The 25,033-nt window shown below is 30.6% G+C and overlaps 1 protein-coding gene across 2 annotated transcripts; it reads right to left on the reverse strand.

The window, feature by feature from the left end:
- Window positions 1-982: 982 nt before the first annotated feature.
- On the reverse strand, window positions 983-25,033 carry LOC139489085 (ras-related C3 botulinum toxin substrate 1). 2 transcript variants are annotated; one of them, XM_071275204.1, is made up of 6 exons: window positions 24,813-25,033; window positions 20,033-20,104; window positions 14,025-14,142; window positions 12,805-12,867; window positions 5,928-8,529; window positions 4,063-5,484 (listed from the first exon to the last, which is right to left on the reverse strand). In XM_071275204.1, the coding sequence occupies exons 1-5, from the start codon at window positions 24,845-24,847 to the stop codon at window positions 8,242-8,244; spliced, it is 576 nt and encodes a 191-aa protein (XP_071131305.1). In that variant the 5' UTR covers window positions 24,848-25,033; the 3' UTR covers window positions 4,063-5,484; window positions 5,928-8,241. The 2 variants fall into 2 exon arrangements, with proteins under 2 accessions (XP_071131304.1, XP_071131305.1); XM_071275203.1 differs by lacking the exons at window positions 4,063-5,484; window positions 5,928-8,529 and adding an exon at window positions 983-2,439 and having other exon boundaries at window positions 24,813-24,986.

Below are 25,033 nucleotides of genomic sequence, written 5' to 3' on the forward strand. Positions count from 1 at the left end.
TGCTCTTACTTAACTTGGTACCAGGATGTCAAACCAGTGTTTTTAACCAGTCAAAAAAAAATAAACTTGAGTCAATAGTCTGTTTTAAAATGTGTGTTATACTTGCCACTTGATGTTAATCTATCATAAGTCGACAAGTTCTAATGTCTAATGCTCATAAACACAAAGATTCAAAAGGAAAATTTTATAGTTAAAAGAAGTCCCACTATCGAAAGGAAGAGTAAAAAGTGGCTGAGATTTACCTTAATTTCCTGAAAATCTATTATGTCTAGTACGAATCAGAAGCTCTTTTCTGGATTCAACATTATCATGAATTCACTAGTAGTAGTATTATTACCGCTGTTCAAAACTCATAAATCCATGGACAAAAACAAAATCGGGGTAACAAGCTAAAACTGAGGGAAACGCATTAAATATAAGAGGAGAACAACGACACAACATTAAAATGTAACACACAGAAACGGACTAAGCATTAGACAAAATCCTATGAGAATAACAAATATAACATCAAAAACAAATACATGAATTTGGAATAGATAAGTACCGTGACATGTCTTATAGTAATGTGAATTCACACTCAAAAATAAGAATAACAACCGACACAACGGAAACACAACGTTAAAATGAAACTTACACAGAAACGAACTATAATATAACAATGGCCATATTCCTGACTTGGTACAGGACATTTTTAAAGGAAAAAATGGTGGGTTGAACCTGGTTTTAAAGTCAGGGATGTGTAAAAATATGAACAGTTGCAGAGTTATATGACCTTAGAAGAGCCAAATTCATCCTCGGTCAACTTTGAGCATTAAAACATCTATAGAGAATAGCCAAAACCATCAATGTTCATACTACTGGTTGGAGACAGTATTATTCATACTTCAACAATTGATTAGAGAAGTAGGAGATACCATCGGATTTCCAAAATCCATAAGTTGATGGAAAATTCACAATATCATCATCAAAAAGAAAAATGAAATGAAAGACAAAGATTTTATTGATATACAATTAAATAAAATCTGGATTGTCATCAACCATGGACACACAGAACAACCTTTAGTCATAATTATAATATAATACATTTATATTCAAAACAAAAAGTACAAAAAATTGTAAAAAGAAAACTTTTTTCTACTACAGTTTGACATGAGGGGTACAATTATACAGACTGCTATTAATGTCTACATGAAAACATTAGTGTTTAAATTATGGTACATGATGATATATAACTAAAATAGTATAAGAGATATATTAATTGTGAAATAAATTAAATTAATGATCAACATAAAAATAATTGTTTCGACATACGAGATAGAAGTTTTGAAGGTCTGAAAGATTACAGAAAGTTCTAAATATATTTTCTGATAATCTTTATTTAACTCTGTATAGTTAGGCACATTTTATAGAAGAAAAAAAAATGCAAAAAGGGAAAGTGAACTATTCTGTGTAATTTAGTCTCTTGTGGAGAGTTGTCTCATTGGCAATCATACCAAATCTTCTTTTTATCTTTTTTGAATTATACTCTATTTTGAGCTACTGGACCAAATGTCATTTCACTCGTATAGACGGAAAATGTAGCTGAATAACTCTTGAGACTCTCGTTTTAAGTAACATGCATAGATGCTCTGAGTGTATCTACAACCGAAGCACACATTTTGAAGGTTCCAGCAATTAAGTATTCTAAAAAATGCTTTATTTGTGGTGAAATATTAATTCCACTTTAAAAACTTGGTCTAGGGGAGGTAATTCAATTCTCTTGATTATCAACATTTTGGATTTCAATATATGAACAAGTTGGAGAAATTGTTTAGCTGAATTATATCATAAATTTTGCTTCCAAACACACGTTTTAACTACTATTATTACGTTTTCTAATTTGTAAAATAGCACATTTATCTCCGTAAAAAAAATCATGGAACATCTGTCAAACTCATTTTCAAAATTTAAAAAAGATTAGCAAGAGCTGTTTTATGCAGTCAGTTATAAATTATTAAATTCTTTCAAGTATATATTAAATAATATGTAATAGTACATTAAATAATTTTGAGGAAACTATGAACATTTGAAAAGGGAATTGTCATGAATACATGACCACTAAACTAAAAAAGTTTGTAAATAAACAGTAATAAAACACAAATAGTTTCATATAAGTATGCAATTTTTTTTCTTCCTTAGACGAGCAGGTGGTGGGTTTAAGGCAGCTCGAATAGACTCATCGAATATAGGTTTCAGTCCCTTCATCGTCATCGCAGAACATTCCATATACTTAACTGCTTTAATATCCTTAGCCAGCGCCATGCCTTGTGGTGGTGTTATCGGCGACAGATGCTTAGATTTGAGCGACTCCAACATTTCTTTGTCATCTCGCAAGTCCAACTTTGTGCCAATAAGAATAATTGGTGTATCTGGACAGTGGTGAACGATTTCTGGATACCACTGGAACAAAAACAAAATTAATGTGAAGTGGAACCACCCTCTATTAATTATCATATGGTGTATTGTACACATAATCCCTTGTTCTTGATAGTCTGATGGCTTTTCATCTTTAAATCAAGAACAATGATGTCTTATTTGTTTTTTTTTACTTCACTCTTAAGCCAGTTTATTTTCTCTAAAAAACATTTGTCACTGGACTCTGCATTCTGTGAGTATTACATGGAAATACATAGTCCCCTACCAGTTGAAAATACATTGTAATGGAACAAAATTCAAACTTGATCTATATTAACTTGTGATAGTATAAACTACATAAAATAACAAACAAACCTTCCACTAAATTTTTCAAACAATTTGCTAAAGAAAAGGAAAAAAAATCCAAAATGTACTTATCATTGATACAATGTCTGTTAAAAATCTAATGAATTATTTCCCTTTGAACAAAAATCTAGTAGTTATTAAGAATTTTATCAAAAATTTAATTCTAGGGAAAGGGATTATTATTGAACAAGGAGATAAGCTAAAATCGTGAAATTAAACTTCACCAGTAACTTGTTATGATAAAACAAAACACCAGAGAGAGGGAGAGAAAGAGAGTAAACCATTATAGGTCAAAGGACAGGTAAACAAAACACCAGAGAGAGGGAGAGAAAGAGAGTAAACCATTATAGGTCAAAGGACAGATAAACAAAACACCAGAGAGAGGGAGAGAAAGAGAGTAAACCATTATAGGTCAAAGAACGGTCTTCAAAAAAGAGTCTTGGCTCACACCGAACAACAAGCTATAAAGGGCCCAAAAAATTAATAGTGTAAAACCATAAAAACAGGAAAACCAACAGTCTAATCTATTTATAATTTGAGAAACGAGAAACACTTATGAACCACATAAACATTAGAAGAATGGTCGGTTCCTTTCTGTATAGGTTAGACGGCCCCAAATTTGATTGCCAACCGATATACAATCACTGGTAATTTTAGATTGTCATTTATTTTCAAAGGTTTCAAAAGTACCATGATCATGATCATGTGTTATTAATATTGTGTTTTGTAGTGTGCACAATAATGTGTCAATATTATTTATATTGTTTCATCTGTAATATTGCAATGTATTGGCATAACTTTTAGAAATTTTTGGTTTTCAATGCAAATTTGTAATTTATTTGGCCTTTTTGACTTTTTTATGCCCCATTTATGGGCATTTTGTTTTCTGGTCTATGTGTCTGTCCTGCTTAAGTTTTTGGTCGATCAAGGTAGTTTTTGATGAAGCTGAAGTCCAAACAACTTGAAACTTAGTACACATGTTCCTTATGATATGATCTTTCTGATTTTAATGCCAAATTAGAGATTTTCCCCCATTTTCACAGTCCACTGACATAGAAAATGATAGTGTGGATGGGGCATCCGTGTACTAGGGACACATTCTTGTTTATTCAAGCGTCACTGATGCGTCTTTTGTAGATGAAAATCAAATGTGTGGTTGGCACAAATAAAAAATTTCAATCCTGGTATCCATGGACACTAATTCTCAAGATATTGTCTGGAAAGTTGGAAACCAAATGTCCAGACGACAAGGATAATAACTACAACATTTTGACCGCAAAAAAATACAACAAAACAACAATAAATTATATTAATATTTTATTGATCATTAAATGAAGCCTATATGAACATATACATTTGTTATATATATTCACACCAAATGAAAACATTTAAATACATGAAGTGAACATTATTACTTTGTTAACGTGTGTAAACTTCAGTTACAGATTAACCTACACAGATTCTATTATAACAATTACAAAGTTAGTAGTTACTGATACACTGGCCTTACAAAGGTTTTGTAGATTAAAGATCAATCCAAAAGATTTTTCCAAACTGTCTTGTTATGAAAACAGATCGACAAAGATAAAATCTGGAGCTTTAACCGAACAGTAATGCCATCAAAACAGAATTGACTTTAAAACTAAAATTTAAACTGTTTCCCCTCAAAGTGAAAAGCACTGGTCTCCGGCTATGATGAACAACAGTGAAAAATAAATGATAAATCAATTCCTTCCATGCCTTAATTTACAATCCATTGTTAAGATGAATTTTCTTCATTCAAAGTAACATTATTAGGTTTAGAAAATATCAGCAATATCCTGTATAAAAAAAGATCCTATTATACAAAGAATGTTATAAATCCTAAGAAAATCAACAGAAAAATGTGGTAGCATGATAAAATGAATCCAATACTCACAAAATAATTAATCTGTTACCATATCTCATGCATAGCTAGATAAAAACTTGGCACCATAATCTTAATTTAATGCAACAACAAAAAAAACACATTTCAAACAAGGCCATTAACTTTTTCCTATCTAAACTCTACGATTTCTACCATTATTTATTTAATTTAGGTTTCTCAAATATATCTCAACTCCATTTTAAATAATTTTTCAAATTCCTTAAAACTCCTTGTTGCAAAAAAAGAAGCATATCAGATATTCCAAGTGGTACTTTATCTTTCAGTCTTCTTTTGAGAATGCAGACCGAAAAATAAACATTTACAAAATCAAATCAAACTTTTCAGTATCTTTTTAAGGTGGTAGACGTTGGTTCAGGGAGATAACTCTTTAAATCAGTTAAGCGTTTGTAAAAGTCAAGTTCATCAATGTATTTTAAGCATTTACCTGAAACAGATTGAAAATAATCTATGTAACCTAGAAGCTTAGAATATATTTTTGAAAATGGTTGACACAAACGTACTGATGATTTAAAGAGTTATTTCCCTTAACCTAGGTCTACCTCCTTAAGTTGTTAAAATTATCAGCTAAACATTTTGTATCACAATTCAAATCTATCATTTTATCTGTTTTTAACCCTAGTGACCTTTTTTGGAATGAAAGAAGGGTGGGTGAAAAAAATAAATGAAGATTGATAGCAGTACATCTGAGAACCCATACAATGATTACACATAATGAAAACAGGAAAATATAACTACAAATGTATTGTTCAGCAAGCTTTGAAAAATCAACAAGTGAATTTAATTGGCCGTTTCAGAATCTAAAGCATCATGGGTAATTTCATTGTTCGTACCCCAAAGTGAAAATATAACGTTACGTCATTGGTTGAATTTCCATTGTTTATAACGTTTTAAACCAATCAAAAAGCTTTGGTGTACGCTTTTGAAAATATTACCCAGGATGCATTAGATTATGAAACTGCCAATTGTCTAAGAACAAATCTATCATTATATTAGCATTACAATTATGTTACAAAGAGGAAAAGCATAAAAATATAGTATATACCAATACACATAATTAACAGCGCCTGGTGATGTTTGATAGGCTATCAAACATCACCAGGCGCTGTTAATTATGTGTATTGGTATATACTATATTTTTATGCTTTTACATTTTTCTCACTGATACACATAGTTAATATGGCTTCTACTAACGAAAGCTCCATGGAGCTAATGTGTTTAGAGACTACTTATGTCAGTACACCTTTCCTATATTGCCTATGTTACAAAGAGGAAATAGAAAAGTTCAAACACTTGTAAAGTAATTCAGAACAAAACAATACGAGAATGTTAAAGATTCAATATCTCCTTAATATTACATATGTAACAAAATTTAAAAAAAAAGTGCAAGATAAGTAATAGTTGTTTTATTTAGTTTAATAAAATGCACATATAACTGCAAAGAAGTCCAGGTGAAATGAACAATAATTGAGTTTATTACCTCCCTTTATTTAGATATCCAGGGAGGAGACAACTTGAATTTACAATATGCAACTGCAAAGGTTCTTAAAGGATTTAAAGTCTTTCAACTTCAAGGTGAGAAAAATATATAAATACTTTTAATATATATTTCCCACTATATGAATGAAGACAACTGAATTTCTAAAACTAACTCAAATATACCAATTAATCAATTATGTGCGTATTTATAGACTTTACTCAAACAATTAAACGTTTTGCTGTCAGACACAAATTATGAAACAAACATCACATTTCTACAGTCTGTGAAATGAAACAGTTAAGAAAAAATATCTGTACAATTCTATAGATATATAACATATGTTCAGCCTATGTACATTATCTATATAATAATCATGTACAATGTACATTACATTTGGTATGGTAAATGTACACTGTACATACAAAGGATCATCTTCAAAAACAGAACAATAAACTTCTATGATAAAAATATAACAAATTCACAAATTATCCTTTGAGAAAAATTAAAAATAAAATTTTCTAGCTTTAATAAGAAGCAACACAGAAGCCAACAAAGCAGTTAAAATCTTACAAAGAAAAAGACAGTTGTCAACAGAGCATTTCTATTAAAACAGCAAATGATAGAGCATTTTATGACTATTTTGTTTCAAATTTCAGTTATAAACACATGTCATAAGTTTGGCATACGATCAGATATGAAACTGAATATCATGAAATTGCCATAAACTATAACTATAACGTTTTCACACTGTTTGAAATATGAACATATAATGAAGAAAACTTTTTTTCATAAAAGATATTTGTTAAAATAAGAAAATATTTTATTTCAACTCAATGAAGTTTCAGAATGCTAAAAAATGTTTACAAAATGAAATGAATTTTAATCATATAAAAAAAGTTCTATCAAACAAAATAGCACTAAATGTCCTAAAATTCTTTAGATCTAGACATAAAACATGAATTACAAATCAATAATCAAAATATTAACAGTATTTTTGCAACTACCATGTAATGTACCAGAAATGGGTAGATATCCCTTATAATCTAGAAAATATAAAAATAAAATTGAAATATTAAATTGTGCAATGTGAATCATGATGTTCATTGTGCAAAATTACTTATTATTTTATCTACTACAAAAAGTTTAAGCATTGCCTCAAAATATCCTATAGAAGTGTTTCAGTATTGAAACTGCATTAATTTATGAAATACTTCTTGATTTCTTGTATTGAATTAAAAGGCTCCCTGGTATTAAAAGGCATACACATGCAAATATGTTTGTTTTCATTACAATATGTATAGTGTTTACAATATATAATAAAATACAGATAACTTGTTCAAATCCCCTCCAAATATTTTGTAGACAAAACTAAGAACTTCCGTGTTCAACATTGATTTGCTTTTTCAATTCTGAATGAAAATTTCATTTTTATTTTACTTTTAAACATACTTAAAAATTTATGCAGCCAAACAGTGTTATTCAACAATATTTTCTACGAAATGTCTTGTTCTTCTGCTTTTCTATCAGTCAACAAATAAAATTTTATCAAAAGCTTTTTTTCTTTTTGATATTGATCAGAGTGAAATCAAACACATTATTAAGGTGGTACCTTACACTACAGGGAGATAACTCTGGAAAGTCAGCTAAGCGTTTGAATTACGTTGTGTTATAAAAGGAATATTAAGCTTCTCAATGATCAAAATTGCTATATAACCAGTGTAATTTTTCTGACAAAACAGTTGGTTTAAAATTTTTGAAATTTTTATATTTTCGTTAAAGGGTCAAAGTAAATACTTTGACAAATTAATATGAAAATTAAACGAGCCAAATAAATTTTAGTGAAAGTGTTGGGTACCACCTTAAACAAATCTAATGTAGTCTTATGACACAAATTTCTTGTGTAAAAACAAACATATTTCCTGTTCAGCCTACAAACCAAGACACACACCATGTGTAATACTTTCTTCAATATCACATATTATGTCTATTAATAAATGAGAGTTTACATAACTGTACTATATTTAATAACAAAAACATCCTCCCCAAAAAACACATAAAATTCTATTAAGTTCTCATATTATAGGACTTTGCACTTCTTTTTCTTTGGTTTGGGTTTAGGGCACAGCACTGCTCGGATAGCTTCATCAAACACTGTTTTCAGACCCTTCTGTGTCAAAGCTGAACATTCTAAATATTTGACGGCATTAATTTCCTTAGCCATGGCCAGTCCCTGTGGGTATGTGATTGGCGACAGTTTCTTCTCTCTCAGTTTCTCTACTGTTTCTTTATCTTCCCTCAGATCTAGTTTTGTTCCTACCAATATAATTGGTGTGTTTGGACAATGATGACTAACTTCTGGATACCACTGTAAAAGATAAAAGAATTGAATATAAAGTAAGCAATTAAATATGTCCATGAGAGCTATATAAGACTTTGTGTTAATTACAACAATTGTAGCACAATTAATAATTTTGATATTAAAGAATTTTGTCTATTTTACATATATCAGAAATAACAATTTTTGGTTACATTCAGTTGAAAAAATTGTTAGAAATACACTGGTGATGTGTTTCCAGATTTGCTTTGGAACAAAAATCACTAAAAGCTTTCCATTCCTATTAAATTAACTTGTACATGTTGTGCTGTTGATTATCAATTTTTGTGGATTGAATAAAAATTGTATTTTCTAAATATGATTAAATGGATCTTGTCTTTTTCGTATTTGATTTTGCATACAATCCAAAAGGAAAATTTTAATTTTGTTAAACATTAAAATTGTTGATTACTTTAATTTATTCTAATAAAGTCCACAAAAATGTGTTCCAAACCAAAGACAATCACTTGATTATGAATCCACGTACAGTACATTATTTCAAAATAATAGAAAGTTTTCTATTTCTAGCTGTACGTTTAAAAAGTTTTGTGCTGTGATTGTTTTGGCGAAAGGTGATGATTAAGTTCTACACTAGTCACACAAAAGAAAAACAGAAAACCCTGCAAGAATGTCTTAGTCATTCACATGAGGATGAAAGTCAATTTCATGTGCTTCTCATAAATTCTGTACAAGTTGCTTTTTCTATTGCATGTTTACACCTATGTGGGATAAACAGCAATAAGCATGATGAAACAGCAACTGACTGACACAAACAACAAAAATATTGTCTTAAGGTGGTACCCAACAATTTAACTAAAATTAATTTGGCTTGTTTAATTTTCATAAAATTTTGACATACAATGTAGTATTTACTTTGACCCTTTGATAAAAATATAAAAATTTCCAAAAATTTGAACCAATAGCTTTATCAGAAAAATTACACTGGCTATATATAGCAGTTTGACAAACACTTATTTTGATCATTGAAAAGCTTAATATTCTCTTAACAACACAACGTAATAAAAACGTTCAGCTGATTTTACAGAGTTATCTCCCTGTAGTGTTAGGTACCACCTTAAGCGATCCCAAAGAAGGATATAAGCTTTATGACAATGTTGAATGTTTTGAGTCATATTAATTATTGCACCATGGTTTGTTTGCAATTAGAATCTTTACTGTGTTTTGTAACCTTGTGCACAGCAACTTGTGCTTTCGTGGAATTTTTCAATAAAATGTTTACCAGGAATATAACCTGTTATACATGTTCAGTGGTTTTTGTTTGTTAATGTGGTTCATAAATGTTTCTCTAATTAAAATAGATTAGACTGTCATGACTGTTGGTTATCTTATTTGAATGGTTTACACTGGTAATTTTTGAGGTCCTTTATAGCTTGCTGTTTGGTTTGAGCCAAGGATCTGTGTTGAAGGCTGTACTTTGACATATTGTTGTTTACTTTTATACAGTGTGACTTGAATGGAGAGTCATCTCATTTATTTGTCATTGCATTGACACTCATACCGCATCTTCTTAAATCTATACAGTCAGTACACTAGAGTTTACTACACACCAATACGTAATCTCTCCCAAAAAACTTTATGATACAGACAACACATTTATGACTAAATTACTTATTTGTTTTAGACGACATCATTGCAGGATTTTCTGAAAGCAGCATTTTCTATATATATATTAGCATGATAAATGATATTTTTTGTATTTATCATGTTTATGATTAAAAAAAATAGATCAACAAATCATTAGCATAATTAGTGATATTAAATTTATCCTATATCTGATTAAATAGCAGTAGGTTAAGTTTTTGTGATTTTCTAAAACGTTTTATATATTTAAATGATATCTGTTTTAAATGTTACTGTTAGAATAACCTGTGTCCATACATTGAGTAATAAATGGGAATTTGTCCAAGGGATACACATGAAGCCCCGGATTGCATTTCATATAAAGTTTTAAAGGGACATAACTGAAGAAAACGGTAAAAGTCATGCTACCAATGAGTTTCATACCAGGTGGTTGACAAAAACTGAAGTCAAAGAACAGAAACGAAAATATCAGCAATTTTTCCATAATTTGTAAAAGGGCATAACTCTGGATGATTTTCAGCATAAATGTTATAGTTAGCTGTATGATGGTTGATGTGAATACAAATAATAAAACAAAAGCTGGTGAAAAATTGGATAAAACTCCTATTAAAGGTTTTTGAAAGTTGGTAGCTAAATGTTAAACATGGCAAAGATTTCAAGTTCTAATAAACCTGATATACTTTCAGTATGGATATAACTTTAACCTCCATCTTCATGATAATGCAAATTAAAGTTGATCTTGAACTATTTACAACCCTTAAAGCTTTTGATGTTCTGTACCCTACATTCACTTGTATTTTTTTTCTCCTAAAGTTTGGTTTTGTGCATACCCGATTACCATTTTCCATGTGCAATGAAATCATAACCTTACTCTTAAATCATCTCTTAAATGTTATTTTCATATCAAAATTGAAGCATTTGCATGTTAATTCAAGCATTTTAAAATGTGTTTTAGATGATTTTTCTGTGAATAAGCAGAAAGCAAATCTTTCCCAAAATTAGGCAATATGTTTTGGCAAGAGTTTGAAATAAAAAAATTACCTTTTTATATGAATTCTTTGAGATTTTTCGTTTCAAATGACACGATTCGCTAAATTCCAGGAAAGATATCATGCTTATTCCCGTTTTTATTCTCCTTTTTTAGAAATTAGCTGCTTGTATTAATTCAGACAAATTATACTGTTTCATTTAAATAGCACATTAAACTTCAATTTAAAATACATGGAAATGCACACAATATTTGACAATAGAGCTGCTCAAGCTTTTAATGATGAAATGCAGATAACCTTACAAATGTTATATTGGTTTATCTAGTAGGAGGGGGAGGACAGGGGTAAGGGAGACAGGGAGAAAGGAGAATGGGGGTAGGAGAAAGGAGAAAGGGGGTGGGAGAAAGGAGAAAGGGGGTAGGAGAAAGGAGAAGAAGGCTGGGAGAAAGGAGAAAAAATAAAATATCTCTCCTTTTAAATTTTTTTCTAATATTTCAAGAAAAAATATCTCAAAGGGAGATGTTTTATTCTAATGGGAGAAAGGAGAATGGGGGTAGGAGAAAGGAGAAGAGGGGTGGGAGAAGGGAGAAGGGTAGTTGATTACAAATAAACTGAACATGAAGTTTTACAAAAGTACTTAAGGTGGTACCCAACACTTTCACTTAAATTAATTTGGCTCGTTTAATTTTCATAAAATTTTGTCAAAGTATTTACTTTGACCCTTTAACGAAAATATAAAAATTTCAAAAATTTGAACCAACTGTTTTGTCAGAAAAATTACACTGGTTATATTATAGCAGTTTGACAAAGACCAATTTTGATCATTGAGACGCTTAATATTCCTTTTACAACACAACGTAATTAAAACGTTTAGCTGACTTTACAGAGTTATCTCCCTGTAATGTTAGGTACCACCTTAAGATATGTACATGAAGTAGTTGTAAACATATCATTTTCGCAGATTATTTTGCTGAAATGATTTGTCTCGGGGAGGCATCTTTTTTAAATAATTGGAGGGCAGGTATATGAAGTCAACCTCGAACAATTCAAATTTTAAATTTGGCCTTAGATGACATTTAAAATGACTAAAACATTGTTTATTCCTTGTCAAAGATTGACAAAAATGTCAAGAGCTGTATGAATTTTATAAGTCAAACTATACATGCTTGAAAAGATGGGAGGAAGCTTTTTTTCAAAGGGATCATAATTTTGTGTTGGTTAAAAAAAAAAAAACCTGGTGTGATGTGGTTTGATACTGTTTCTCTTATCTATACAACCATGTAATCCATAAACAACTGTGGAATTTATTTATTTGTTGGATATCAATTATCAGGGGTACAGGCAGGGGTGGATCCAGCCATTTTAAAAAGGGGGGTTCCCAACCCAGGATAAAGGGGGGGTTCCAACTATATGTCCCCATTCAAATGCATTGATCGGCCAAAAGATCCGGTCTAACCCCCGGACCCCCCCCTCTGGATCCGCCACTGGTACAGGTGAACCACGAAATTAAATGATCAACGAATAATAATTTTTTTATAGAAGTGAAGGCAGACTTCGGCAAAACCATGAAAATAAATATCAACGAACATGCAAATTTTACTTAATCCATAAAAAATAAATAAATCCACAGTAATTTTAAAACGTCACACTGATACACAACAGGACAAATCCTTACCTTTGCTCTAACGTTTTCAAAACTGGCTGGACTTATCAAAGAGAAACATATAAGGAACACATCCTGAAAAATAAAATAATTTGTTAATCATATACTGTTAAAAAAAATATAAGTTTAAAAAAATAAATTTGTAGCAATGGCACTGAGGTGACATATTTTCACTTAAATGTTCAAAGATATCCAGACCTTGTCTCCCTGGAATTCTTCAATATTGATGTTTGTTTAGTTGACAATATAAAAAGAATGACAGTTGACAACTCATTAAACTAGCAATTACCACTTAAACATGTATATATTGATTGTGCTTAGTTCTCAATTTTTGTAGTCTTTGTTAAAATCTTATTTTTTTTGTATTGCAAAATTTGGTGTTGTAACTTTTTCAAATGTATTTACATCTTAGTTAGTGTAGATTAAATTGATATATATTTCTTTTTTATTTAGTTTCAGTATGTTGATGGTTTGCTGTATACTCCTCCAAACTGTCTTTTCTTCATAAATGTAAATATAAAGGTCACAGCTGGTAAAGTTTTCTCAACATGCTCAAATTATGTTTTTTTTCATTGTTATTACCAATGTCCTATAAATGTTATGAGTCTTTTAGAATTTGACTTTTTCCATCATTATTCATAAGAGGCTGTTAATTGACCTTTTGAATTGATCAACCTTTTGTTATTCATATTCAGCTGCCTTTTTACATGTTATATTTGACCAATAAAATTAAAGGGTTTTGCTCATCATTGAAGACAATACAGTGACAAGTAGTTGTTGATATTCTCATTCTTTGAAACTGAACCTACCGTCTTTGGTTTATCGCTATTTCATTGGCAATTATACATCATCTTATGTTTCATATACATGTAATAAATCTACCTGTAACAACACCAATACATGTATCTATAAAGTATTTCAGAACATTTTTCTTCCATTTGTCCTGTAAGCTTTATGAAATCTTATCAGATATCATTCCTTAATTATAATTGTTCAGTAACAATCTTCATAGCAAAAACTAAAGGCGCCATCCTTATTGATATTCATGTAAAAATTATGTACATGTAATAATCAAAATAAATTTATCAAATCTTTTGATGGCAATGGAGAGTATCATAATTTAAAAGTGATGCTAGTTTCTCATTACACAGGTCATTTGAACACATATCCCAAACAATAATCAAACACAACTATTTCCAAACAAGCATTTTTTGGAAGATGGTCAGACTTACAGTTTGTGGATATGACAAGGGACGTAACCTGTCGTAATCTTCTTGTCCGGCAGTATCCCATAATCCTAAATTAATCGGCTTACCATCTACCATAACATTTGCAGAATAATTATCAAATCTGAAAAAAGTAATAATCAATCAGTTAGAATATGGAATACTATCCTTTAACAATGTTTAAAGACACTCTTTTGTTGACCTGGCCTTTTAGTAATAAAACTTTAAATAAGGCCTAAAATAAAATATTGTTTGTTTCCCCAATCCCGACCAACCCTGCAAAAACAGTGCTACTCATAAAATTTTATTGTCAAATTTAAGTCAAATATTATTTTATTCATTTCCGATTTTCAGGCTTGCAATGCTGTCCGATGCTGTTCAAGCTTTTTGGAAAAAAATAAAATTATTTCCCTACCTTCCGACCCAAACCTGGATCGGCAGGGTCAGGATTGGGGAAACAAACAATATATCAATTTAGGCCCAATAAAAACGTAAAATATGTTATTTGAGCATTTGTTTTTTTATTGCAGTTTAGGTTCTTATTAGAAAATGACAAATCAAACTTTGATGTGTTTATTGTTTGTATTTTATAACCTTCAACAGTCATGACAGTAAAATATTTGTGTAGGGTAAATAGAAATACCACAGTTAATTGCATTAATCAAATATTTCCTTGTATACAGTATATAACATATATGTATAAGTTTCCTTTAGTTCAGATAATCTTCAGAAAAAATGTCTTCCTGAAATTGTAGAGTAGTTGAGACTAATTGTAGAGAGTATCAGATGCTTGCATTTGATACATGTAGCTACATGTATATATAATATGACCTAAATAGTATATAGGTCCTTAAGAGAATAACTTCCTTCATGGAATTATATAAATCTGTAGTAAACTTCAGGGGTATTTGACTTGTAATAATATAATGTTCAACCACATTTTTAAAACAACCCACTCCTGCCCTCATTTTTTGTAAAAATATCATCTTCAAATTACAGACTTAATTCTGATTATGACTCGGGACAGACACATACAGGAATAAGTTTGGCACACATTCTTTATGAAACATCCCTTGTCCAGAGCCCAAAACTCATATTTTTTTTGTACATAAACCAATTAAGCCATACGTTTAAATTGTTTTACATTTGTAAGTGTGGGGCTATTCATACATTGAATGTAGGACAAAAAGTCCTGTGACCTTTTGTCCTGTGACTCTCTGTCCATTTACCCATGTTTAGATTTTTTCTCATAGTTGAAGGTACAAGGTACGGTAACCTGAACTTGTTACCTCCACATATAATGCATATCAATATAGTTCTTTACACAAATGTATTGTTGTATATTTAACTACAACATAAACATTATGTAATTTACACAAATGTATATATCAATAAACACTGAAATGTATGATAAAATATGTGTAGTACTACATATATATCATTGTACTTTTAGTTCTAGTAATATTGAGAGTGTGAACTTCACACTATTATAATAATTACAATCCCTTTAAATTTTGTCAGGCTGAATTTAATTTACATAAATTATATTTCCCTACATGTAAGTAGTTTATGACAACTTCCCAAATTGACATCAATTTATATTGTCACTTCCTGTGTATCAGCAATCCTCTTCAAACTTAATCATGTAATTAAATTATGTGTGTAATCATGGTAAATGTACACCTCCTCAACCATGTCATAATCATAGTGTAAAGGAAATACCGAAATTCAAAATATTTCATAAATATGTATGCAGGTGTAATATTAAAAGTACTGTTTAATCTTATTTTTTTTTTAATAAATGCAAGACTCATATTTAACATGTTTAAATTAAAGTACTTATTAAATGCCAAAAGAATTGTTTTATAAATACAATCTCAAAAATCTATTTTTTTAAAAATAAAAACACAGGGCTTAATATTTATAGTACCTGTTAATAAATTCCATAAGTCTTTTTTGTTTAATAAATTTCAGGGGTAATTATAAGTACTTTTAAATAAATGTCAACTTCTTTTTTTAATAAACATGATAAATGAAATATATAAATTTGTTTATGTTTTTCACACCATTTGGATCCTGTTTATTGTAAAAAAGAAAGTAATATTGTTTACTTGTGAGTTGCCTACTGTTTCAATGTACAAAGTTGAAAGCATCATTAAACAAAAAAAATAAACTCATAAATTTGTTTGCCTTAAATCGTGATAAAAAGTATTTTTAAACCTGTCATAATAAAGAAGTTATTTAAAATTTATGAAACAAAAAACATGATAAAAACAAGGAAATTTCCTAAATAAAGTTGCTTTTGTTCGATAAAACTTCAAAGTTATTGTATTTTATATCAATTGTGTCAACGATTTAGTAAATAAGTGTTTGTGATAACTTCCTGGACTAAGTAACCTACTTTTAAATCATTTTAAAAATATTTGTGACTAAACAAATTGTTCCTGGTTGGAGTTGACTACTGTCATGACAGTACACAATGGTACTATAATATGTTGAATGAACTAATTCAAAATTTTCAAAAAATTTAATTTGAGGTCAATTAGTTAGTACTATTATATAATATGCTATTATTAGACTTATTATAACCATGTCTGTTCGCTGTTTATCTCCTTTAACTATGCAAATACAATATATCGCACATTTTTCAAATTGTCAATGGGTTAATTTTTACTTTTTTGCTTTTTAATTTAGTGGTGCCTGAAAGGAAAGTTCTGCATTTGAGGGGTGTTCTTGGGGCCAAAAAATACACCTCTAAAAAAACCAACCCCAAAAACACACAAAGTACAAAAATCAAATTCCCTAACAATACAATCAGTTTTCATTTTCACATTTATAGCATAATATAAGTAGCTGACGTAAACTTTGCCTGACACAGCAGGGGCGGATCCAGCCATTTTAAAACCATTACCAAGGACAAAAGGAGTTGGGGTGGGTGTTCCAACTACATGTCCCCATTCAAATGCATTGATTGTCCAAAAAAAAAGGGGATTCCAACCCCGAACCCCCCTGGATCCACCACTGCACAGTTGAATTTTGCATTTTTAGTTTAAGGTCAAAGGAAAATTCAAGAAAGGATTGTTCATTGTTACCCTGTAATTTTAGTGGTATGAGTCAGAGTGAGCTGCAAAACAGGGTCCCTTTTTCATGTCCTGCTGGTTAGAACAGGTTCATTTTTTCAAGCCCTGCTGGTGAGAACAGGGTCTTTTTTAAACAAAGCAATTGTCTAGAACAGGATCGCTTATGAAACTGTTTAAGAAACAGTCTAGAGCCCAGGTCTTGAACAGCATCTATTTTGTATGTGTCTAGAACAGGGTATGTTTTTCATTATTTCTATTTAGAACAGGGTATGTTTTTAAATGTTTTCTGGTTAGAACAGGGTACGGTTAGACAAGTGCTGTTGACACAGTTATACTCGAAAGGATAGTCAGTAACCCCCCCCCCCCCCCCGGTCAAATGAGATGATGATACCCTCAAACAAGCAGCAGAATACGCGGCATTTACAAATGTAAGTACAGAAGACAAAACTATACAGGCGCGGATCCAGAAGAGGGAACCCCCTTTTTTTTGGAAGATCAATGCATTTGAATGGGGACATGTAATTGGAACCCCCCCTTTGTCCTGGGTTAGGAACCCCCCCTTTTTAAAATGGCTGGATCAGCCCCTGCTATAGATGGTCTGAGGGCTCAATCTTTATAGTGGACATACAATTTCTTTTCTTTCATAATTTGTTATTTTCTTATATATTAATATTGTAACAGTGAGTCTGTGCCAAAATGTTTTACACAAACTAGTCTATAAATATTTCTACATGTGTAAAATGGTGCATGTCCAATCATTTTTGTGAAAATGTCACTAGCTTAAGACCAATTTTACTAGTAAGTTATGGGTTTATATGGCCTGTATGACAACACCTTGGACACAGTCTACAGCTATAGTCACATCATGACCAATGTTATACCCCCTTATAACCGGATGCTCCGCAGGGCGTAGCTTTATACGACTGCAGAGGTTGAACCCTGAACGGTTGGGGCAAGTATGGACTCAGCTCTAAATTTGGATTGTGATTAAATAGTTGACACAGCATAGGTTTCTGACACAGAATGAATGTGTTCTAATGAACTTAAAATTTTTGTTTTCTCTTAGAGCTATTCACTATGCTGTTGAATATTAATCCTCTCAAAAAAATGTTTGAAGAAATTTTCTTTTTTATTTATGAAATTTCAAATGAGAAAAATTGAACCCAATTTTTTTTTAATCACATCCCCCTTTCCCTTATTCCAAAACTAATCTCAATAAAAATTTCTAATGGAGTTTGCAACAATAACTACTCATTTAAATACATCATAAAATATTAAGATGTAAAAAAACTGCTTGTTATCACTGAATGGTAAAGATTATTTTAATTTATCAGTTGGTAGTAAAAAGTGAATATACATTGTATATTGTATATAACAAAGATTTAAGTTGATTTTGGACAAAGAAAGATCCTGATTTGGACCAACTTGAAAACTGGGCCCATAATAAAAAATCTAAGTACATTTTTGGATTCAGCATATCAAAGAACCCCCAAGATTTCAATTTTTGTTAAAATCAGACTAAGTTTAATTTTGGACCCTTTGGACTTTAGTGTAGACCAATTTGAAAACAGGACCAAAAATGAAGAATCTACATACACAGTTAGATTTGGTATATCAAAGAACCCCATTTATTCAATTTGTGATGAAATCAAATAAAGTTTAATTTTGGACCCCGATTTGGACCAACTTGAAAACTGGGCCAATAATCAAGAATCTAAGTACATTTTTAGATTCAGCATATCAAAGAGCCTAACTGATTCATTTTTTGTCAAAATCAAACTAAGTTTAATTTTGGACCCTTTGGACCTTAATGTAGACCAATTTGAAAACGGGACCAAAAGTTAAGAATCTACATACACAGTCATGACAGTTAGATTCGGCATATCAAAGAACCCCAATTATTCAATTTTGATGAAATCAAACAAAGTTTAATTTTGAACCCTTTGGGCCCCTTATTCTGTTGGGACCAAAACTCCCAAAATCAATACCAACCTTCCTTTTATGGTCATAAACCTTGTGTTTAAATTTCATAGATTTCTATTTACTTAAACTAAAGTTATGGTGCGAAAACCAAGAATAATGCTTATTTGGGCCCTTTTTTGACCCCTAATTCCGAAACTGTAGAAACCAAAACTCCAAAAATCAATCCCAACCGTTCTTTTGTGGTCATAAACCTTGTGTCAAAATTTCATAGATTTCTATTAACTTAAACTAAAGTTATAGTGCGAAAAACCAAGAAAATGCTTATTTGGGCCCTTTTTGGCCCCTAATTCCTAAAATGTTGGGACCAAAACTCCCAAAATCAATACCAACCTTCCTTTTGTGGTCATAAACCTTGTGTTAAAATTTCATAGATTTCCATTTACTTTTACTAAAGTTGGAGTGCGAAAACTAAAAGTATTCGGACGACGACGACGACGACGACGACGACGACGAGGCCAACGTGATAGCAATATACGACGAAGTCGTATAAAAAGTTCTGGATCCCCACAGAACAATACTAGACTAGAACATTCAAATATCTATACCCCAAATTAAAAAATATTGCACTGAGTATTTTAAAAATTCCAAAAAATAATGACCGAGGATATTAAGCAGATGTCAAAGAAGATTGTTACAGGATATAGTCCATTTAGTGCACTTATATAATTACATACATGTAATTTACAAACACTCGAGTAGTTTACCTGTTATCCTAACTTTCAGAAATCATAACATTAATCTTTTAAATTGAAGTCACAAATGTAGATACAGTACAACCTGATTAATCCGACATCCTACTTAAACAATCACATTTTCATGGTCCCAAAATTAAATATGTCTATCCTTGCAGAAAAAAATTGAATATTTGGACACCCTGCTTTATGCGAAATTTTATTCTGCTCCCTCAAAAATTTCTGATAACACAGGTAACACTATAGTAAAAATACTTACACTGTAGGTATATATTCTCCAGGGAAGGCATTTGTTGTGTAACTGATCAGTAAACATGTCTTACCAACAGCACTGAAATATACAAATAAAAACATCTTAAGACAATTTGTTTAGTGGGATCTAAGCATTGGTAATATAAATGTACATAATTATGTTCCCCATTACATTTTACACATATAAAACACATACTAACTTGAACCTACTTCTGTTTGAAAACCTTATTTTTTAAAGTATATTTGCTTTATCATCTCTTTTATGATTGCTTGCTATCAAAACTATATATGTATTGAATAATTCTATAAAAAAAATCTCAAATGACGGGTTCCACTTCCCTGAATCTGTCCAATGTCCAGAACCTCAAGCCTTTATCATATTTATGAGTTGTATTTTTCTAATTTTGGTTCATTTAGTATGTGTACAACTTTTGTGTTGTTTCCCATTTTACTGAACGTTAACTAGTATAACTATATTTTATATATATAATATTGTTTAGGGTCAAGCTGAAGCCTGCCTTCAAGATGCAGGATTGTCTGGCAGGGTTGAAGACCTACTGTTTGCCTCTGGTTGTTTTCTGGTCTGTTGTCAGATTATTTTCTCTTCAACATATTCCCCATTTCCATTCTCTTTACATGTAAATGTATATTATATTAAACATCGAATACAATCAGCAGTAAGCAGTTGTAAGTATTACTCAGTACTTGAAGTCGTACTGCATGTTTTAGACTTTTCTCATTAATGAAAAAGACATCTACTTTTTTTTTGGAAAAATATATCAAAAAGCAACATATAATTTAATTTAGTATAACCTAGCTAAGTCATGTAAGTTAATCTGACCTATCTTCCAATTTATCATGTTTATATTTCAATGATGCCGATGTGAACATCTCAGATGTTCATTTCTTAAAAAAAACCAATGTTCATGTATAATATAAGAGTTTGGGTCTTTGGCAATTAAGAGAAATCTTGTGATGTTGTTTAACCTGCATTATTTCATTAAACATGTTTAACAATGTTTAAAGTATAAAATGTTTTACTCATTTTATTAGTTATAATTAATTTGGTATGGCCTTATCTACCCTTCATATAGTAGATTATTAAAACTATAATAAATTAATAAATCATGACTGGCATAACAATTCTCTATATAACTCATCATCGTGCCTTGATTATAATAATGGAAGCCACTTGCACATTTCTAAATCCAACTGTTTAATATGTACATGCCTTTACATCTATAATGTCTATGGTTTGATTTTAAGAGGGTTGGTTAGGTTTAAATTCATGAAATTTGCAACAGTTTTTGCATTAAATGAATTCATTTCTCTATTTAGCTTTGTTGTTTTAAAAAATAAAAAGATGGGGTATAAATGATTGCAAATGAGACAACTATTTCAATACCAGAGACCGAGCTTCATGTAGAAGTTAACAACTATAACTATCGATCAATGTACATTTAAAGTTGTGACCATTTAGATCTTGTCATCTTTCATTTTTTTGTCTTCAGATTATTTCTCTTGTATTGTTGTTTATTAAATTGTAGTACTAGTTTGTTTTTATTGGGGGTTCAAAATGGAAATTTGTCTACACTATAAACACAAGATAAACAAGAACTCATTTTCCACCATTTACATTATTTTGTCGATTTAACTAAGATGTAGTACAATGTATCATGATGTATTATATTATTGAAAGAGTAGTCAGAGCCTCAGAGGAAAGATGTATTTTCAATTTGCACTAGTACTAGAGTTAACCATTTGTTAACATAAAATCAGACTACCTATGCAATTACATACTGCCAGGTTTAATCAGAAAACAAATAAAGCAAACCCTCTAAAGAGCAAAATTTATGATTTTTTTATTACAAAATGATAAATTAAAATATATATTGTATGTAAAATTAACCAATTATCAAATAAAAAACGAAAATTCGTAATTACCACAGGATTTTTTTTAGTTAGAATAAAGTTGCTTTCATGGTCAATGATTTTATTTATTTTACTCTGAATTTTTAAGATTATGATGTGTAATCATGTCAATCATTACACATCTGACAATACAAATTACAATGAGGTAAAAAGTATCTAGTTAAGGACAAGGTTGTGACAGGAATGACAACCTTCCCCCAGGTGCCAATGAGTCAATAAGTATGTCAACAAATTACTACATTTATGTCAAATATTACAAACATTTCATTCAATGATGTCATAATACCCTAATTAGGTAAACGCTTACAATGTACATGTACAAGAATGTATGAAAATGTACATCTGAATCAACACTTTATTCCAAAATCAAAGATACACATACAATTACAATTCTACCTACGGTGCTAATGTTTTGAGGAAAAATAATTTCACATTTATCAAATATTTAAACGACTTAATAGATATAGTAAAACATATATATTGTTGTGGGTAGAAGAATGAAAGTTTCACTTCAATTTTTTTCAAAAGGGAACACAAATTTCCTTAAAATGACAGATGAAAAGTTGTTTGTATTTTAACAATGTTAATCTATCAGAATTATACACAAGGCATCAAGAAATAAATACAATGTCAATAAGGAAACAATTAAATTGAGAACTATTTTTTTTTAATTTCAAAGATAAAAATGTAAAGCACCTGAATATTATTCTTGAATTTTTCAACTACATGTAGCACTAGTCATCATATAGTATCTATAATATGGAGATGACAATATTGAACTGTAGTAGGAACACAAATATTTTCTGAGAAGACTGGAACATGTCTGAGAGAAAGATTGTAGTGAAACAATAGGTCATCTACATTTGTAGATTGATGACTATAATCCCATCATGATGATGAACTGTTTGTTCTATACATGTAGTACAGTACATGTAGTTGTTACAAAGAGACAGAGTCACCCTCAATACAATGACCTTTGATTAAATGTCACCAGGTGTCACATAAATATAAAAGTTGGTATAATTTTATTTCAGCAATAGAAAATTGTACATATATGGCCAAAACAAAGTTCTGTTTCAAATTTGGTTTATTAAACCCTCAGTTTTGTTATTTTATCTTATTAACATTGTTTTATTCTGAATCAAAAGTTGAGAACATATCAATCCCAACACATGTGCATATTGCATTGACATGCATGTACATGTGCAAGGTTGATCATGTATGGATCTATGGAACATGTTGAAAATATTTATTCATTAATATAACATGTATTAAATTATTTAAAAAAAAAAATCTACTAACTACCACTTTTTTTTTCTGCCAACACAATTGTATTAGAAACATTCCAAATCAAGTATACATGTAGATATATTTGTTATTTTGTTTAATAGATATAGGAAGATGTGGTGTGAGTGCCAATGAGACAACTCTCCATACAAATAACAATTTAAAAAGTAAACCATTATAGGTTAAAGTACGGCCTTCAACACGGAGCCTTAGCTCACACCGAACAACAAGCTATAAAGGGCCCCAAAATTACTAGTGTAAAACCATTCAAACGGGAAAACCAACGGTCTAATCTATATTAACAAAACGAGAAACGAGAAGCTTATATATGAGTTTTACGGTTTGTTAGTTAACTGAATTCATCCCTTTTTGTGGAAAGTGGGGAATGTGGTACATTTGTACATGGCATTGACTGCATGTAAATTTATTTGAATATTATGGATGAACTCTGTTTGTGCTGTCAATTGTCAAATTATAACATTTATTAAATATTTTAGTTTTGGAGGAGTACAAGTATTGAAGGATGTTTGGAAAGCAGAACGAATCCTCTGAATTTCACTTAAAACTTAAAAGTTTAACAAGTGAGAATTTGCTTTACTAAAAACAGGAACACATGTTGCCAATGAATTTATTATTTATATCTTGATAATTTCAAAGTCGACGGCGAACAGAGAATGAAAAATATGTTTAGGTGTAAGAATGTTCAAATATCATCAAAGCTTCACCTTTTGAATATTTACATGCCAGTTGGATTTGCAGAAACAGGACAACCAGAATCCTTAAGTTGCAATGACAAAGGTCTCACATTCCTGTGATGGTGTCAAGGCAAAAAATAAAAAAGCTTTTCAAGACATAAGGCAGCAACCATTTGATTTTCTGGGGGAGGCTATGGTTTTTTTTTCTGGACAAAATATTTTTTTCGCCTGCGGCGAAAAACAATCTATTTTTTTCACGACAAGTCGAAAACAATTTTTTTCTTTCAATTTTAGCATTACATATAGTGGCAGCTGAGGGTGAAACAAACAATTTTTTTTTCTCAGAATCAAAAACAAATTATTTTTTTCTCCAAAAACTGGAAACAAACTTTTTTTTCCAAAAAAAACCATAGCCCCCCCCCAGAAAATCAAATGGTTGCTGCCTAATTACATTTGTATTTGGACAAGGCATTCCAAAATCTCTTCATACGTGTACCGCCAAAGGAACAAAATTGGACCACTGAGTAAGATTTTTTATTATTGGAACTGAAGAAACAGCCTCAGCCCTGATTTTTGAGGTAAAAATGTGGTTTCATAAATATAACTGACATTTTCGAGTTATCTGCCCTTGTTTACATATTCAATGTATGCCACCTCAGGAATGTCGACAATATCTATCCCCTTTAAACTGACAGGTCGGTATAAGAAACTTCTTTCATATTCTATCTATGTATTAAACTAAGCAAGAATCGGAATATGACCGATGGTTTATTTCAAATTCTTGTTTACCTGTTGTTCGTAAACTGGGACGGTCATTTCCGCATTGATCAAACTCTAAAAAGTTTCCTGAATCAAGTTTTATGTATTACTCACCCATCACCAACCACTACACATTTTATAGCCTGCATTTTTATATACTATAATGTCTAATTGTTTATATAATTCTCTAAACACTATGAATTTCACTCCACCTCTTCTTCATAAACACTGCCAAAAAATGGCCGTCGAAAGTTTTATATACCGACTCACTTCCGCTATTTTTAGAACATCCAAAAATAGTCTCCGAAACCCGGATGAGAGCAACCCTACCGCTT

This window comes from Mytilus edulis, chromosome 9, assembly GCF_963676685.1.
Source record: "Mytilus edulis chromosome 9, xbMytEdul2.2, whole genome shotgun sequence".
In the NCBI taxonomy this organism is placed as follows: Eukaryota; Metazoa; Mollusca; class Bivalvia; order Mytilida; family Mytilidae; genus Mytilus; species Mytilus edulis.

Coding starts and splice junctions, on each gene's coding strand:
- LOC139489085 (XM_071275203.1), bottom strand. CDS start 24,847: ATGCAGGCTATAAAATGTGTAGTGGTTGGTGATGG. Junction 20,105..24,812: donor TGTGTAGTGGTTGGTGATGG/GTGAGTAATACA, acceptor TGTATATTTCAG/TGCTGTTGGTAAGACATGTT. Junction 12,868..14,024: donor CCTTGTCATATCCACAAACT/GTAAGTCTGACC, acceptor TTTATTTTTCAG/GATGTGTTCCTTATATGTTT.